This window comes from Syngnathus acus, chromosome 24 (assembly GCF_901709675.1).
Source record: "Syngnathus acus chromosome 24, fSynAcu1.2, whole genome shotgun sequence".
NCBI lineage: Eukaryota > Metazoa > Chordata > Actinopteri > Syngnathiformes > Syngnathidae > Syngnathus > Syngnathus acus.
Window position 1 is genome coordinate 509,855 of NC_051108.1, and position 16,652 is coordinate 526,506.

At 50.6% G+C, this 16,652-nt stretch overlaps 3 protein-coding genes across 4 annotated transcripts; 2 read left to right on the forward strand and 1 right to left on the reverse strand.

Annotated features, from left to right (window-relative positions):
- Positions 1-1,266: 1,266 nt before the first annotated feature.
- Positions 1,267-5,204, forward strand: LOC119118307 (visual system homeobox 2-like). Its single transcript, XM_037245226.1, has 5 exons — positions 1,267-1,866; positions 2,374-2,464; positions 2,727-2,850; positions 3,734-3,914; positions 4,511-5,204. Exons 1-5 carry the CDS (start codon positions 1,389-1,391, stop codon positions 4,768-4,770), a joined length of 1,134 nt encoding a protein of 377 aa, XP_037101121.1. The 5' UTR covers positions 1,267-1,388; the 3' UTR covers positions 4,771-5,204.
- Positions 5,205-5,304: 100 nt separating this feature from the next.
- acss1 (acyl-CoA synthetase short chain family member 1) lies at positions 5,305-11,584 on the forward strand. The gene is made up of 14 exons (XM_037245214.1): positions 5,305-5,748; positions 6,086-6,182; positions 6,312-6,511; positions 8,333-8,508; positions 8,570-8,722; positions 8,906-9,053; positions 9,193-9,330; positions 9,673-9,765; positions 10,170-10,282; positions 10,514-10,640; positions 10,711-10,838; positions 10,971-11,034; positions 11,115-11,230; positions 11,309-11,584. Exons 1-14 carry the CDS (start codon positions 5,466-5,468, stop codon positions 11,486-11,488), a joined length of 2,016 nt encoding a protein of 671 aa, XP_037101109.1. The 5' UTR covers positions 5,305-5,465; the 3' UTR covers positions 11,489-11,584.
- Positions 11,525-16,240, reverse strand: abcd4 (ATP-binding cassette, sub-family D (ALD), member 4). Of its 2 annotated transcripts, XM_037245215.1 has the most exons (19): positions 15,987-16,240; positions 15,779-15,900; positions 15,244-15,371; positions 15,021-15,160; positions 14,843-14,959; positions 14,588-14,713; positions 14,291-14,341; positions 14,129-14,223; positions 13,942-14,063; positions 13,619-13,710; positions 13,462-13,551; positions 13,187-13,392; positions 13,018-13,109; positions 12,914-12,950; positions 12,770-12,819; positions 12,623-12,675; positions 12,384-12,460; positions 12,199-12,314; positions 11,525-11,786 (listed from the first exon to the last, which is right to left on the reverse strand). In XM_037245215.1, exons 1-19 carry the CDS (start codon positions 16,028-16,030, stop codon positions 11,697-11,699), a joined length of 1,848 nt encoding a protein of 615 aa, XP_037101110.1. In that variant the 5' UTR covers positions 16,031-16,240; the 3' UTR covers positions 11,525-11,696. The 2 variants fall into 2 exon arrangements, with proteins under 2 accessions (XP_037101110.1, XP_037101111.1); XM_037245216.1 differs by lacking the exons at positions 14,843-14,959; positions 15,021-15,160; positions 15,244-15,371; positions 15,779-15,900; positions 15,987-16,240 and having other exon boundaries at positions 14,129-14,239.
- Between the last annotated feature and the right edge of the window lie 412 nt (positions 16,241-16,652).

Consider the following 16,652-nt stretch of genomic DNA (forward strand, 5'->3'; position numbering starts at 1 on the left):
GCACGTCCGGCCTTTGAAATGGTGCTCTAATTGAATAAATAGCCGATTAGCTTCGAGAGAAAGGGCAAAAGAAAAATCAAATGGCTTTTCCCCCCCCAATACGCAAGAATATTTTGGAGAACATCAAGCCACATGACAGCAGACAGACTGTCTGTTTGTTTGCTTGCTGTTGTCCCCCCGGTGTGTCCTCAATACCCGAAAGTGGGACGTTTAATCACGTGACCGACCGATTATAAATGGGAGTTGGCGGGGTGGGGGGATGTCAAGCAGCTTAATAACATTTCAACAGATGCGCGCACTATAAGACAAAACGTTTTGATTGCGCAAGCCTAATTAGAATATGCAAATGAGCGCGCGTGCGTGCGTGGGGAGGGACGGACGGACTGACGGACGGTGAGGTCGAGCGTCCAACGGATCGATGGCCACTTCAATTGCTTCATTAAATTGGACAAATGGCTGGACTGTGACGTGTTCATGCTATGTTTGGGACAATAACGCAATTTGTATCAATCCTTTAAAATGAACAAAAACTCATATATATCTTTGTATATGTATTACATTCATGTTTTGTAATTGCTTGTCATGTCTCGGTACAAAAAATGAAACAATTGACATATATTTGTAATTATAGTTGATGTTTATAACAGTACCTTATTTCGTGGCACTTTAGTTGATTTTTTTTGTTGCCATGCAGTTAACACGTAGATAGTATATGATCACTTGTCATTTTAGTGAATATTTTTTTCAATCAATAGCATGCTGCTAGTGTGCTTCATATTTTTGTAGCAGCACAACATATTTGAAAATGCGCCTCCGTTCTTTATCCGAGGCCCAATATTGTCGTACAGCACAACAATTAATATGTCCTTTCATAAAACACTAAAAAAATCTAAGGAGTTTGGAAAAAAAATCTGCTTTGGAAAAAAATAATGTGCAGCTCCAGATTGAGCCATTCTCCCAAAACAAAACAAAGTCCAAATGTGATGTCTGCTAAATTTCCAAATGATTTTGCGAGCTTGTTCCGCCTCATTGGCTCCATCAGATGAGCTCAACGATGATGACCAGTGACACAAGCATGAAGAGGGGAAAGTACAAGCTTCTCTTTGCCTTATTATTTCACCTTGAATGGAAAACGACAAATCAAAATGTTCAATACGGAACGAAAAAACAAAAAAAACAAAAAAAAATAACTGAGGCGTGATCAAAATAATATAAAGGGGTGTTTAGAACGAAAAGTTCAACGTGGGGTCGCTCATGATTGGCTGCCGCCTGTTGCCTGCTACTGCGGCGGTGGAGGGGGGGCGTCCAAGTGTGTGTGTGTGTGTTGTCGGATAAAGAGGAGCATCCCGCCCGACTGCAAACTAAAAGTGAAATCTGCGAGCGGCATCATGACGGGCAAGGACGGCGCCGTGCTTTCGTCCACGGAGAATAAGCAGAAACCAGTCGGAGCCCCGCAGCAGCAGCAGCAGCAGCAGCAGCAACAGCAGCAGCAGCAGCAGCAGCCAACCCCCGCCTGCAAGATGCCCCCCACGGCGCACCGCCGCACCGGCTTCGGCATCCAGGAGCTCCTCGGCCTCAACAAGGAGCCGCCGCCGCCGCTGGTGCCGGTGGCCGCCGCCGCCGCGCTGAGGCGGCCCCTGGAGGCCCTCCCGCACCGGGGCCACCTCTTGTCGGGCCGCCCGGCCCAGCTCGGACACGGCGGCCTGGGCGGCCTGGGCGTCGGCCTGCTGGGCCCCGATGGCGTGCACTCGTTCTACGGCCAGCCCGCCTTTCTGGAGGTTCTGTCCGAAGCGCACAACGTGCACTTGCAGCCGCTGCACAGGGCCAGCGCGCACATGCGCGACGTGCACAACTCGGCCAGCTCGGGTGAGTAAGTGAGTGAGTGCTGCATGCCCCAAAAGAAAAACGAAAAAAAAAAAAAAGCAAGAATACACTTGGCACATTTACTAACGAAATATTGCAGGCGTTTGTCTGAACGTCATTTACACATCGCGTTGAATGTCTTCATCCGGACGTTTTTCGATGTTGCAAGCCTTATTCAATTCAAATTACATTCATAGCTTTTACTTGTTGTGTGGTTTTTTTTTTTTAAAGGTTAGCATGGGCGGAATTAAGCAGACGGCCACAAATAAATCCGAGATGAATTTGACTCGTCGAAGCTGATTAAGCCTGTAGATTTCTTTTCACCTTCTGTATTTCTATCAATTCATTATGTTCAAAAATATTTCCAATATTGTTTTCACATTGACTGTTATTTTGTGCATTACAACAGTCAGGAAAGATGAGACTGAAATATAAAATCCTCTTCTTTGTCATGCGATCAAATATCCAAATGTTAATCCTCGGGTGTCAAAATTCAATTTCTTCCCGCAGATTCTGATGACATGAGTCTTCCCACCAGTGATAAAAAATTCTCCAAATCGTCCTTGAGCCAAAGCAAGAAAAGAAAGAAAAGACGACACAGGTAAAAATAGAAAGAAAAAAAATCTAATCAAATCCATGCCACTTTCTACACTATAGCCTGCATGCAGTTTGGAAGAGGAGGCATGATGGAGTTGTCATGCATTTTATTCCTTTGTTCTGTCATCCTGATATAAAAAAAATATATATAGATCCAAAATGTTTACATGTATTTGCATATGCATTCAAGATGTATGCTGGAGAAAATGTTGTAAGTGCCTAGAAGTATTCTTTTGAATTTGGATTTGTCTTTGTTTTCCACACAGAACAATTTTCACGTCCTATCAGCTGGAGGAGCTGGAGAAAGCCTTCAACGAGGCCCACTATCCGGACGTCTACGCCCGAGAGATGCTGTCCATGAAGACGGAGCTGCCAGAGGACAGGATACAGGTAAGCGCTGTGACTCGGCCTCCATTTTTTCGCGTGCTCCTGGTTGAAGCTCACTGGCAAACCAAACAACAAAAACAACAACAAGACAACTGCATATTGTGGATTGCAAACTTTTGAAGCGCATAACTGTCAACACCATAGAGAAGCTAGCACCGACGTAGCGCTTTGTTATGGACGGTTGAAACCAATTTCAATCGTTCATAATAATCAATAATGTGAGACCAAAGTACACCAAAATGAATTAGCAGGTGATCAGCCCTCCTCCTCGAGCCCTGGCTACCGCTTTGATATTTCATGGCCTGTCTCTCATCTACGGATGGGGCCTGGAAATTAACTTATTTTTCAATCAGCCCGGGCGCCCTTGGGGTCACCTCTCTGTCACACACGCGCCAGCGCTCTGCTGTCAAAAGCATGATTGCTCATCTGAGGCCCGTCTTTTTATAGGATGGAGGTTATCATCAGAGCTACCTCAATGGCTTTTCCGCTTTGATCGTTTTTAATCCCGTCCCTTCGCACGCACGCACACGCCGACAATCTCATTCCATCTCGCGGGCCGTTTTATGATGCTCGTCGGGGCTCATCCATATTCACGAGCTCACCCAGGCTATTACGAGGCCCGGCTGTGTGAAAAATCAATCTGGGCTCAGGAGGAGAAGAATGCGCATGAATTCCTGGTGCACGCACGCACGCACGCGCTTGCACACATGTTCTGCACATGTTGCAAGCATGCAAAACGGGGATCGAGAGAGAGACCGGCGCATTTCCCAAATTAGCATAGCTAGTATAATGCAGCCCCAAAAATGTTTCCGTCAGTTAACACTGTCAATCATTGTATGATGATTTGCGTTGGTTCAACTCAGCGTGTCATCCTTTCCCGTCCCAGGTGTGGTTCCAGAACCGCCGGGCCAAGTGGCGCAAGCGTGAGAAGTGCTGGGGCCGCAGCAGCGTGATGGCCGAATACGGCCTGTATGGGGCCATGGTGCGACACTCCATCCCGCTGCCCGAGTCCATTCTCAAATCAGCCAAGGAGGGCGTCACCGAGTCCTACGCTCCCTGGTTACTAGGTGAGAGGCGGCGGTGGTGGCGGCGGCGGGATAAATGATGTTCCCCAATTTAGGAACAAAACTCACTTTTAGCCTGAGGACATTCCAAACGGCTCTGTGCTCGGAATTTGAAACATTTGTGAGCTCGTGGTGTTCCGCAAGGCTCGCTGTTTGGTCTTCTCTACATTTGTGTTCAAGTGTCTTTGCGTTCCACTAGGGAAGCTCCATTGTGTCACTGGCACTTTGGCGACCACATTTTTGGGCTTGGCGATTCAACCAAATGTTTTTCCTCATTCCTTTTTTTGCATGGAAGAATATTTTGCAAATTCACTCGACTGGCAAAACATCATCCGCGGGCGGGTATGTTAATCTGACCGCCGGCGTGGGAGGGCCGCTTGAGGCCAGAGAGTGTCAAAGCGCTCGATAAGGCAGCAGCAGTCAATTGGCTGATAATCCCACTTCATTACCAGAGATTAGAGCCCTATCTCCCGTTGGCTTTGTGTCAATCGATCAGGCGGCTCGTAATTGATTAAGAGGCATCCGTTCTTGTTCAATCTGCATTTGCAAGTGAGCAAAGGCTGCAAAGTTGCCACAAAGTAACACATTGCGTCCCTCAGGTATGCACAAGAAGTCAGCGGAGACGCCGCGCAGCCCTGCCGAGGAAAGGAACAGCGGTGGCGCCACGCCGCCGCCGCACCAGAGGGCGGACGCCCCCGAGGCAAAGGGGCAGACGGACGGCGACAGAGACCAACTGCGGGTGCACAGCATCGCCGTGCTGCGAGCCAAGGCGCAAGAGCACAGCGCCAAGATGCTCGGCACGCGACCACGCGCGGGAGAACCCGAGCGCGGGTCGACCGAGGACGAGACGGACAACTGAGAACGTTTCGGGGGAACGTTGGAAACACACGTAACGGGTCAGGAGCTCGCTTGAAAAGAATCGAGCTGCCTCCTCCTCCCATTCTGTACATACAGTGAACCCTCCCCTCCGCTTTGTGTCCGTGAGGAACATAAGAATGGAGAAAAGAATCATGTGCTTTGTCCGCACCGATAAATGCTACTGCGAGTTAGCCAACTGGCGATGGTTGACTGTAGGTCGAATGTTTGCTCTTCACACTTGGCTCAGCAGCTGTGTGAGTCCCAGCGGTCATGCTGTGACCTCCGACCTCGTCTTCTGACAGCCTCAGTCGGGAGAGCAGCAACCTTCAATGTGAAAAGCGTCAAAGTGGGCAGATGTATTTGGTTTCCGTGTTTGTCTTTGTAAATACTGTATGTATGTATCAGCAGTCTGATTAAAATGGAATATTTAACAAAGGTGTAGGCTGCCAGCGTCGTTTCCTCTTTTGGGGTTTGTGCTTTTGCTGGAGAAAGTGGGCGCATTGCTCTGGTTGCACTTGCGCCGCCCATCCACGCAAAGCAAGTCCAGCCCTCCCTGCCCTGCCCTACCCTCTCCTCTCCTGGAATGGAGCCGCTTGTTTCGGGGAACTAAAGCCAAGTTGGCTCCGCGCGCGCGGATTGGCTGTCCCGTTTCAGCACGGCTCGCTTCTTTCTCTGCATTATTCCCCACAAGACAAAATGTGGCTCTCCCAGCGATGCGTCAAAGCGGCCTGCGCGTTGACAGTTGGCCGGAGGTGCAAGAGTCACGCAGCGTCGGCGTTCATGCCGGAGGCTGCGGGCTTCCAGGGCGTGCGGGACCGCGCGGGGCTCCAGGAGTTCTCCGTCGCTCACAAGGAGAGCTTCTGGGCGGCTGTGGCGCGCCGCCGGCTCGACTGGATCAGCCCGTTCCACGGCGTCCTCGAGTACGACATGGAGCGGGGCAAAGTCAGCTGGTTCCAGGGAGGACAACTCAACGTCTCCGGTGAGGAGCTTGACTTTGCATGGAATCAAAACTTGCTGACATTGAACGCACCGCCGCCGCTCGTGCACTTTCGGAAATGTCACGCCTTTTGCTCAACAATTGAAGTTCACAACAAAATGTTCTTTTGCTTTTCTTATAAAATGTTGAAAAAAACGAATGCTCGAGTGTAAAAGTGCAGCAATGCTCGAGCTGTCTTTGGTTGTATAAGTGCTTGCTGCTGCTGCTGCTCCATGTCAGTGTTGCATACTCAACTTCTGGCACCTTGCCAACTCCAACCCAGGACCACTCCGACAGGTTTTTTTTCTCTCTCCAATTGTCTGTTTGGAACTGTCTGCAGTGAATTGCCTGGACCGCCATGTACGCAGCAGCCCGGAGAAGGTGGCCCTCATCTGGGAGAGGGATGAACCCGGATCAGAAGTCAGGGTGACCTACAGGTCGGTTAGCTCGCTTGTCTTTCCACCTCTCGTCAACTGGGAGAGCTTCAGTAAAAAAAAAAAAGAAAAAGTCTAGCTCTGCTCATCCCCCAAAAATGGAGGGAGCCCAAATTTGTGCATGTTTACCAGGCAGCTCCTGGAGATGACCTGCCAGGCGGGCAACCTGTTGAGGCGGCGCGGCGTCAAGAAGGGCGACTGCGTCACCATCTACATGCCGCCGTGCCCGCTGGCCGTGGCCTCCATGCTGGCCTGCGCTCGTGTGGGGGCGGCGCACAACGTGGTGTTTGCGGGCTTCAGCGCGGAGGCTCTCGCTGAGCGAATCCGAGATGGTGAGCATGTTAGCGCCCGTTCTGACCAATTTGACTTGACTGTTGCTGCAATGCCAAATCATTGACACTTCAGAGTGGACCACAAAGCGAGCTTAAGATGCATGCCTTACGTAACACATCTTTATGTCACGACTCGTCCCCGGTCACGTCCATGTTGTCATTGTTTTGTCCGTCTGTCTGTGTGCTTTGTGTCACGACTCATCCCCGATCATTCATGTCCGTGGATCATGTCTGTGTGCTCGCCCCTCCCCTCCTGTGTGATCATGTCCAAAGTTTGGCAGTGTGTCTGTGTGCTCGCCCCACCCCTCCTGTGTGCCCATGATCAGTGTGATCAGATTCACCTGCCTCTTGTTACCTGTCTTGTATATTAAGTCCTGTCTGTGCGTCACTCCCTGTCGGATCGTTGTTGTCGTCGGGTCCTGTTGTTTTCTTGTCTCACGTCCTGGTCAGTCAGTCTAGTTATTGTTGTGTTAATGTCATGATGTCTTTTTCGGTCAGTCTTGTTGTTAGGTTTTGTTAGTGAGTTATGTCAGTTTGCCGAGTCTTTTTGAGTTTGCTCCGATAGACCCTGGTCCAAGCTGCATTTGGTCGCCCTGCTCCATTTCCACACTCCGAAGCCTGACACTTTATTTGTAAAATTTTAAACCCTAGTTCGAAACCCTAACTCTAGTATGAAACCCTACTTTGAAACCCTAACCCTAGATTTACAAACTGCAGGCCGCATTGTAGTCATCGCTTCTTTCGGAGGGCCATTATGACTGCCAACCCAAATCAATGTAAGAGCACCTCATATTATATAGAGTCAAAGCTATAAAACAACTCATTTTCAAATCAGACAAGTAAAAACTGCTCAAATATTGAAAAAAAAAAGATATTAAAAGTGAAGACAATTTGCAATTCTAGTCATGACAAAGGAATTTGATGCACAATTTGTCTTTGCGGGCCACATCAAATGATGTGGCGGGTCCTATCTGGCCCCCGGCCGGGCCTTGACTTTGACACCTGTGATTTAGACTGAATTGATGGAGTTTTTTTTTTCTTCACTTTTTTTCACCAATGTTTTTTTTCAGAACATTTCAATAGCCCCTCGTGGACTTAATAGCTCACCATTTTCTTCTCGCGATAAGATAATCATTTATTGTGACCACGGCCGACGGAAGTCGACTTTCCTCGAGCGGTGGGTGTAGAGCAAAGAGCAACATTGGAATGCAAAAGTAACTCTACTTTGCCCTCAAGTGGAAGAATAAATAAAAGTATTTTTCCCAACTGGTAAGAGTAAAAAAAGTGCAAACTCTGACTGTCTGTACACTTGTGTAGACAAAAGCCAAAGATCTCTGCACACTCGTCAACCTAACAAAGTCTTGGCATGGCACCGCCGCGTCAGTCGAGTGTGTATTTACCATGCGGCCGACCATGCGGGACGGTGTGTGTGTTGCAAATAAGAGGAATGAGGGCTCGGCTCGGCTCGGCTCGGCCTCCTTCGGGTCCAGAGGTCGATCCGGGCCAAAGATGCTTATCGCGTGGCGAGCGTTCAAAACAGCCAATCTTTATTGACTTTATCAGTTGATCTTGTCTTTATCTTTCATCTTTATTGGGCCATGTATCTGATGGGGAACCATATGCTAGCTGCTTATTTACTGCAGGACGCCCGGCCTCATCAAGAACGTCTTCCTATTCTAAAGGAGTGGAGAGTCGCTCATAAAACGTATCGAGTAGGCTTTCCAAAAGGGCGTCACCACTTAACAACCGCGAGGACAATCCTACAAGTCTCCGGAAGATGGGACACGTGAGGAAGTTCACCTTCATTTGTTTTTCTTCCAGCCCAATCCAGTACGGTGATCACCGTCAATGAGAGCGTGAGAGGGGGCAAGGTGACCCCCCTGAAGGCCACAGTGGACCAGGCGGTGCGCAGCTGCCCGACGGTGCGCCAGGTGTTTGTCGCCAGGAGGACCGAGACGCCGGTCGCCATGACGTCCAAGGACGTGGCCATGGAGGAGGTGAGAGCACCTTAAGCGTCAGACCAAGCGACGACTCACTCCAACGGGCTCCGTATCGCAGGAGATGATGTCGGAGGAGGTGGTCTGCGAGCCGGCCGCCATGGACAGCGAGGACGTCCTGTTCCTGCTCTACACGTCGGGCAGCACCGGGAAGCCCAAAGGCCTGGTCCACACGCAGGCCGGATACCTGCTGTACGCCTCGCTCACGCACAAGGTCAGTCAATCGGAAGAAACGCTCACTTGACACAACAGATGATGGATGGAGTGGACCTACAATCAAGCCTCACCCGTAGTTTAGTTTCCCACTGCTACTTCAGGCCATCTTGACAACGAATATTTGTGGCCCTGAACCCGGACCGATGATCTCAAATCTCATGTCGTGCACGTCTTGCTCCAGTACGTCTTCGACTACCACGACGGAGACGTGTTTGGTTGCGTGGCGGACATCGGCTGGATCACGGGACACAGTTACGCCGTGTACGGACCCCTGGCCAACGGGGGCACCACCGTGCTTTTTGAAAGCACGCCCCTTTATCCCCACCCAGGTACGCTCCACCCCGGACGGACGCTGCTCCAGCCAGACGGCAACGAGTGCTAAAATTAGGAGCCTATCCGACCTCTGTCGGGTTGCGTGTCGCATGCTCCAAAACCCTGTTGAGTGTTCTCTTTCTATTTTTTTGGCAGGAAGGTACTGGGAGATGGTGGAGAGATTGAAAATCAACCAGTTTTACAGCGCCCCCACCGCCATCCGCCTGCTGCTCAAGTACGGCGACCAGTGGGTGCGCAAGTACGAGCGCTCCAGTCTCAGGACGCTCGGATCCGGTACGACCCAAACGCCTCTGCCCGTCGTCTCGCATATGCGCTTCGGTGCCAAACGTACTCGGGCGTCGAAAGCAGAAGCTGTCCGTCGTGGCTTGAAACCTAGACGAAATGCCGCACTCCAAATTGGCGGCATCGGGTGGCGCTGATTTACTGAAGTCTGGCTTCCGGCCACTAGATGAGGAGTGAGTGCTAATTCTCCTTCAAGGCCACGGAAGCGCTTATTTGGCACCGGTGTGTTTATTGCATTCATTTCCTGCGAGCGCACGCACGCACGCACGGATAGATGTCCAGCTCGGGTGGTTTGGAGTCAATGGCAGCATGTGCACAATGTCCTCTGCGCAGTGGGCGAGCCCATCAACACAGAGGCGTGGGAGTGGTACCACCACGTGGTGGGAGAGGGACGCTGCCCCGTGGTGGACACCTGGTGGCAAACGGGTAAGCTGCTAAATACTTCTCACCACCCTTCTGCATGACCCAAATCTTGCTTATTTCCGCTAATCATACTCTGCTGTGAGTATGATCATTTGATTTGGGAAAAAAAAAAGTCGACATGTGTATGATCATTGTTTTATCAAAAAAAGGGACTTCCTTATCTGGAACAAATCCATAGTATATAAACATTGTCATTTTTTTATTTTTACAAAAGCCTGGTTGGGGTTAGGTTTTGTTAAGAAGCCTTACAATACATGGTCTTTTATTGTGTGAAAGAAAAAAAAAAAAAGCCTACTACACATAGTCATTTTTTTTACCCCCAAAAAAGCCTTTCTATACAGAGTCTTTTTTGAACAAAAAGTTGTCATTTTTAATAGCTTACCTGTTATTTTGTTTGATTTCCTCAGAGACAGGCGGCATCTGCATCGCCCCGAGGCCGTCAGAGCCACACGCAGAGATTGTCCCGGGGATGGCCATGAGACCTTTCTTCGGCATTAAGCCGGTGCTCATGGATGGCGAGGTGTGTGTGTGTGTGTGTGTGGTGGGGGGGGGGGGGACGAGTATCAAAAGTGAAACAGCTGGTGACTATTTTATAATCCTCATCTGACCCTCCGTCCAAGCCGTTGCCAGCAGTTTTAGCCAACGCAGACACTCCAAATAGACGCTGTTCTGATGTGGAGTGCAGAGCAGACCGAATTTGTTGCATTTCACATGGCTATTGAAAAGCGCTGTTGCGTTTGTCCGCCTCCAGGGCCGAGCGGTGACGTCCACCGATGCCTCGGGCGCGCTGTGCCTCTCTCAGCCTTGGCCCGGCATGGCCCGCAGCATCCACAACGACCACCAGAGATTCATCGACACCTACTTCAAGACCTACCCCGGTAAGAGCGCTCGCTCGGCGGGGTGCCGTTGTGGTCTCTGACGTGACGCGGCCCCTCCCCTCCCCTGCAGGCTACTTCTTCACTGGGGACGGCGCCCATCGCTCCAAGGAGGGCTACTACCAGATCACGGGGCGCCTGGACGATGTCATCAACGTCAGCGGGCACAGGATCGGCACGGCCGAGATCGAAGATGTGGTGGTAAAGCCGCTTTGGAGTTAGGGGATAAGATTACGTTTCGGGTAGGAGGAGTTGTCTTTCGGCGAGGCTTGGGGTTTGGCTTAGTTTTGGCTTTCCGGCCCGAGCTTCTCACTCCCAAGGTGTGCGTCACAGAACCAATGCTCCGCCGTGGCCGAGTCGGCAGTCATCGGCTGCTCGCATCCCATCAAAGGCCAAGGTGAGCCGGGCCGGGCCGGGCAGGCTTCAGAGGTGGCCGTGCCCATCTGACGTCCGTCCGTCCGTCCGTCTCCTTTGCAGGCGTCTACGCTTTTGTGGTCCTCAAGCAGGAGGCCCAAGAAGCGGACCTGGCCTCGCAGATCAACAACACCGTCTCCGACAAGATCGCCAAGTACGCTTGTCCTGATCACATCCAGGTCCGTTGGAATGTCTGCAAATGGCCTGCGCTGGCTGGACTCGAGCGCTAACGTGCGTATTTGGGCTTCTTCTCCCAGTTTGTCCAGCGCCTCCCAAAGACCCGCTCGGGCAAAATCATGCGTCGGGTTCTGCGCAAGGTGGTGGAGCGAGACCTGGGCGGCCTGGGCGACCTCAGCACACTGGACGATCCCACTGCCGTGCAGGAGATCATCCAAGGTCATCGTGACCTCTTTGCAGAACAGCAGGAGCAGCCATGAAGACTCAAGGTGGACATTTTTAAAGGGACTCCGATTTTTAGTAACTTGTTTTAATTGTTCATGGAATCAGTAGATGGCCACCATAAAAAAGCAACTCGAGTCTCAGCGTCCTTTGTGGCCGAGTCCTCGAACTAAGCGACGTGAACAACCCCCCGAATGGAGTATCGCTTCTTAACGTGTCCACAGCGGAAGACGGGAAGCGCTTGGGTCACATGACGTCCTCTCTGAGACTCCTGCCTTTTATTTGGCTCAACTCCCAGTGGCCGCCTCCGCACAGTTTCAGCCGGACGTCGTGGTGCTGCGGAGGAGGAGGAGGAGACAAAAAAGGCCGCTTCATTAGGTACACCCAGCTGTCCTAAACAAACTAACTGTGATGGCTACAGAAGGCTGAACTTGAAACCGTTTCATTTGCCAACAAGGACGTGGACAGCAAGCTTCCCACTGAAACCTCAAGTATGTCCACCGGATCTCTGTCGCCGTCTAGCGGCCACGCAATACATTTGCGGTTGAGCCTTAACTTTCCACTAAAAGACGAATAAACTAGAATTGTAAACGCATAATTTAAAAAAAAAAAAGAAAAAATCATAACTTTTTTCCTGCTTTTGCCATCTTGTTGAGATGAAAACGATTGGACATTTCAAATCCTTTTCAAAAAGCTCAATAAATCATAAGCATCAATATATGCCGGAGGTAATGAAAGGAGAGCTGACCTTCTCCAAGCTTGTGCGGTGTCCCACGCTGACCAGCGTCATACCCAGCTGCTTGCAGGTGCGATAGAGCTGAGACTCCGCCTCCTCCGTCAAGGCGCTGGTGGCCTCGTCCAACACTGTCAACGGCGGCGCGCCATGAAACGGAGAAAGGCCTTGCTTTTCCTCAGCACTTGGACCTGACCTACCTGCGTATTTGGGCTGCAGGTAGAAGAGTCGTGCAAAACAAAGGCGCTGCATCTCGCCCGGGGACAGAACGTCGTACCTGCAACCAGGTTTGCCAGAGCCATCTTTTGAGGTTTGGAGTCAAACCTAGCACTTTGAGATTCCTCCGAATATAAATTGCGTTATAAATATAATTTATTATTATTAAAATCCGTTTGGAAAGGCTGATGCGCAAGCAGAAAAATCAAGGAGGGACTCGTACCAGTTCCAGTCCACCACTTCATCCAGGCCGCCGGTCCGCTTCACCAGACTGGACTGGAATGAAACAGGATTGAAAACAAACACAAAATAAGTCCAAATCAGATGGCGCTTTTAGAACTTTAGTTCTTCTGTATGTTGCAAATCTCACCACCCCCGCCATCTTGAGAAACTTCATTATTCTGTCATCATCTACAGACCCTGGTCGGAGGAAAGAAAAAAATTATACCGTACCTGCAGTGGGCGGGCAGCTAAAGTACTGAGTTGATGGACGGCGCCGATGTGTCCTTGCTACCTGATTGCGGGTAAATGTCCTTGAGTGGGTAGATGACCTGTTGGGAGACGAGAGCACGTTTGTCATTCTACCATTTTCAAACGCCAGCCAATGGGGTGAGCCACCTGTTCACGCAGCGTGCCGTCAGTCAGGTAAGGCCTTTGCGGCAGGAACAGGGTTCCTCTGGGCCCGAAGCATGTGGTCATTTGGACAAAACCTGTCAAGGAACACCAACAACTTCAGGGGCCTGCCTCCCTCCGTGTGAATCACCAATGAGTCAATATCATCTCTCACCGCTCTTGGCCTCCCACAGTCTGTTGAGGACCCTCAGGAGCGAGGTCTTGCCCGTGCCGGTGTTGCCCACCACCAGCAGGTGCGTCCCCTCGCTGACGCTCAGGCTCAGGTCCTCCACCAGCAGCTGCTCCGAGTAGGGAGACGTGTAAGACAGATGGTCCACAATGAAGGCCGTGTCCACGGGCCCCCCGTGCACATTGAAGTCACTGTGTGGAAAGAAAAAAAAAAAAAGATGCACGGACCTTCACCAAGAGTCCTTTTGATTGATATTTTACCTGTCAAAGTCGTAGCTTTCCCCCGAAGCCGGGTCGTAGTCGCACTGCTGGCGCAGAACGTCGTCCATCACCTCCGTCAGCTCGCCGATCCTGACCGTCACACAGGCCAAATCACGTCAACCCTCTTGGCGACTTGGACGCACGGGTGGCGGACTACCTGTGGGTGTAGCCGGCCACGTCGGACAGCGTGCTCGACAGGTCGATCAGCTGTGTGAAGCCGTTGATCAGGTAGATGCACACGAAGGCGTTCTGCACACAAGCAACAACAAGATAAAGTTGTGCTGCCATCTAGCGGTCACTTTTTTATCACTCAAGCCATCCAAATTGATGAGATGGGTTACTATTTCCGCTATTTAGCATTCTATTGTGAAACATTTTGCTCAACAAGCCCTGACTTTTTTTTTCTTTCCCCAAAGAAGCTTCCAAAACCAAAGTCTTGGCTCAAGAGCTAAAAAGAAAGAGGAAGTCGCCGTCCGTCACCCTGCTGATGAGCGCGCTGAGCTCGCCGGGCGTCAGGCCATCGTACAGCCCGCCGAAAATGGGAATGGCGATGATGATGTAGCTGAGGAAGCTGCCCAGGTAGTCGAAGCTGTTCACCCCAACTGGACACAAACATGGCGGCGTCTTCACGTCGGCTGTGTCAACGTGCACGAGAGCGTGCGCTTACTGTAAAGCCACAGCTCTTTGTTGATGAGGCTTTGCTGAGTTTGCAGCAAAGTCTGCAGGCGTCTGTTGGTCCTCATGTGCTCCACTTTACCAGCCCTGCAGCAGATCACATCTTTCAGGGAGTAGGCAGGCTAGCCTCCGTACACTGTGCGGGGTAGCTCACCTGTAAAAAGCCGCCGACTCAGCATTGACTCGGATCTGCATGTGCTTGAATCTGTGACCAGGAGGAGAGACAAAGCAATCATGTATTTTGCTAGAATGTTGTGTTCAGATGGATTTCTTTTTAGGTTTGTTTGTCGGAGCGGCAAGGCTCTTTGGAGGAAATGGACGAGCTGCCCTTCATGAACGCGCGTCCCTTTCCGCTGCCATTTCCTAAAAGGCCCAACGCCAAGATGGAACAGATGCATCCCGTCGGACAAAACACGGGCATCGAGCCGCCATTCCTGAGGACGCCGGGTACCTGAAATCGCCCTCCAGTTTCTCCTGCTCGAACAGTGTGGACACAATGGGCCCCATCAGGATTTTGTTGGTCACCGAGCCCACCACAAAGTAGGCGAAGATGCTGAGCGGGCCCAGCCAGCCCGTGCTGAAAGTCAAAGGATGAATCAGTTTGATAGCGATTCCCCGTTTGTGGCCGCACCTTGGACTAGTCACAAAAGCTCTTTGGGCTTGTTCAGTTTTTGGCCAAGTGCGATTAATATCGACTTTGCCATACCTCTCGAAGCAGCGGTAGGCGTAGTAAGCCAAGGTGAAGGGCGAGGCGACGAGCCGAGCGGCCATGGTGCTCATCTGCTTGCACAGCCTCTCGGCGTCCTGACTGAGCCGCTGGTCACTGCCGGCGGTCAAAGGAGCTTCAGCTCGGCAAAGACGGCGCGTGGAAAGGGAACGCTTACGGGTTGTCCACGTCCTCCCGGAGCACGTTGAGCGTGTAGTAGACGCGTCCCCGGAAGTAGGCGGCGTGCAGGCTCTCCGTCAGCATCTTCCTCCAGCTCACGTACATCAGGTTGCCGATGTACTGCTCCAGACTTTTCAACTGCCCAGAGCAAGCTAATTCATCACTTTGTACTTTGCCGCCCTCCCTCCCTCCCTCCATCCATCTTCAAGACTCAGACTCACGGTGGAGTTGAGCACAATGAACAGCATGGCGGTGAGCAGCAGGCTCTTGAAGCTCTTGTTGTCCTTGTCGGCCAGCACGTTGTAGAAGCGGCTGGGAAGGATGCCCACTTGGTAAATGATCAGCTGCTCTGGTTTGAGGATGGGAAAATGACGCCTTAGCGCTTGGTTACGAGCTCGTAAAAGAAAGTCAAAGGTTAAAAGCCTTGAGTTGAATTCATAAAATTGCGACACGATTCCTCTTCTGCTTTCAAGCTGCATCTTGTGATTTTGTTTCCCCCGATTGACTTCATTTCGTAACGATTACAACACAATCCTCACAATCTGTAACGACTTTCTCAAAGGTTGCGAGTTCCGTTACCTCTAGCTGGGGAGAATATGATCGCCCCCCAAAAAATCATTCAATCACATGATTGTTCACGATGTGTGACGTCACGCATTTCCTGCGTTGCAAGCTGCAGTGTCGTGTTGTTTAGTTAGTATGTGTGTGTGTGTGTGTGTGTGTGTGTGTGTGTGTGTGAGCTGAGCTTCCTAATACCTGCCAAAGTCACTGCGAGTAGTGTGGCAAACATGAGGACACTTGGGCTGCTCCATGACGGAAACAGAACCTTCAGGATGCTCCAGAACCTCTGCACGAAGCTCCAGTTCAACTTTGGTTTACTGCACAGTCAAAGAGAGAAACCAGACACAAGTCGTGGTTACACAATCAAAGTGTTGTTGTAAAATTGACTTTTGACAACAATTACCTTCGTGTGCTTCCTCTGTCATTTGACTTCACGAAGCGAGGCATTTGCGCCGGAGAGTGAGTGAGAGGTCAGATGTCACAATTAGCCAAATTAACTAGCTACGTGAGCTTCCGAAAAGCTCTTTTAAATCTACAGTTACTATCTAAAAATAGAAGCAAACGTTTTCTAAGCATTCCTCCTCCTACTGAACGAACACGGTGACTGATTGGGTTAGCCGTCAAGTTTGGCAGCGACAGCAAAGTCTGCATTTCCGCCTTAAACAGGAAGTGTAATCGAATGCAAAGTCTGCACTTCCGTCTTCAACAGGAAGTGGTTTTCGGAAAATAAAAGACAAAGTTTGAGTCAAAATAAAGGGTCCCCAACCCCCGGTCCGCGGACAGGGGGTTGGGTCACTTGGTACCGGGCCGCCAAGCCGCACAGAAGAAGAAAAAAAAAATTATATATATATATATATTATATATCTTGACAATTAATTCAGGTCAAGATGCTCGTCGAGGTCACGTGACATGTTTCCCCAGTCGAGCCCGCAAAGCTAGCAAAAATGAGTAAACATTTATTTTGAAAAATATTTTTTTAAAGCAGGTGATTCTCTCCTAATTACATCCGTCGGTGCATCTGTGGCTCGTCGAGCCCGCGAAGCTAGCAAAAATGAGCAAGAAACAGGAA

What these genes read in the sequence shown, in the direction of transcription:
- acss1 (XM_037245214.1), top strand. Translation starts at nt 5,466, where the DNA reads ATGTGGCTCTCCCAGCGATGCGTCAAAGCGGCCTGCGCGTTGACAGTT. An exon ending in TCTCAGGACGCTCGGATCCG is followed by an intron (nt 9,331 to 9,672) that starts GTACGACCCAAA and finishes TCCTCTGCGCAG; the next exon opens with TGGGCGAGCCCATCAACACA. An exon ending in GCATCCCATCAAAGGCCAAG is followed by an intron (nt 11,035 to 11,114) that starts GTGAGCCGGGCC and finishes TCTCCTTTGCAG; the next exon opens with GCGTCTACGCTTTTGTGGTC.
- abcd4 (XM_037245215.1), bottom strand. Translation starts at nt 16,030, where the DNA reads ATGCCTCGCTTCGTGAAGTCAAATGACAGAGGAAGCACACGAAG. An exon ending in GACAGAGGAAGCACACGAAG is followed by an intron (nt 15,901 to 15,986) that starts GTAATTGTTGTC and finishes TTGACTGTGCAG; the next exon opens with TAAACCAAAGTTGAACTGGA. An exon ending in AAACTGGAGGGCGATTTCAG is followed by an intron (nt 14,342 to 14,587) that starts GTACCCGGCGTC and finishes TCCTGGTCACAG; the next exon opens with ATTCAAGCACATGCAGATCC.
- LOC119118307 (XM_037245226.1), top strand. Translation starts at nt 1,389, where the DNA reads ATGACGGGCAAGGACGGCGCCGTGCTTTCGTCCACGGAGAATAAGCAG. An exon ending in TGCCAGAGGACAGGATACAG is followed by an intron (nt 2,851 to 3,733) that starts GTAAGCGCTGTG and finishes TTCCCGTCCCAG; the next exon opens with GTGTGGTTCCAGAACCGCCG. An exon ending in CTACGCTCCCTGGTTACTAG is followed by an intron (nt 3,915 to 4,510) that starts GTGAGAGGCGGC and finishes TGCGTCCCTCAG; the next exon opens with GTATGCACAAGAAGTCAGCG.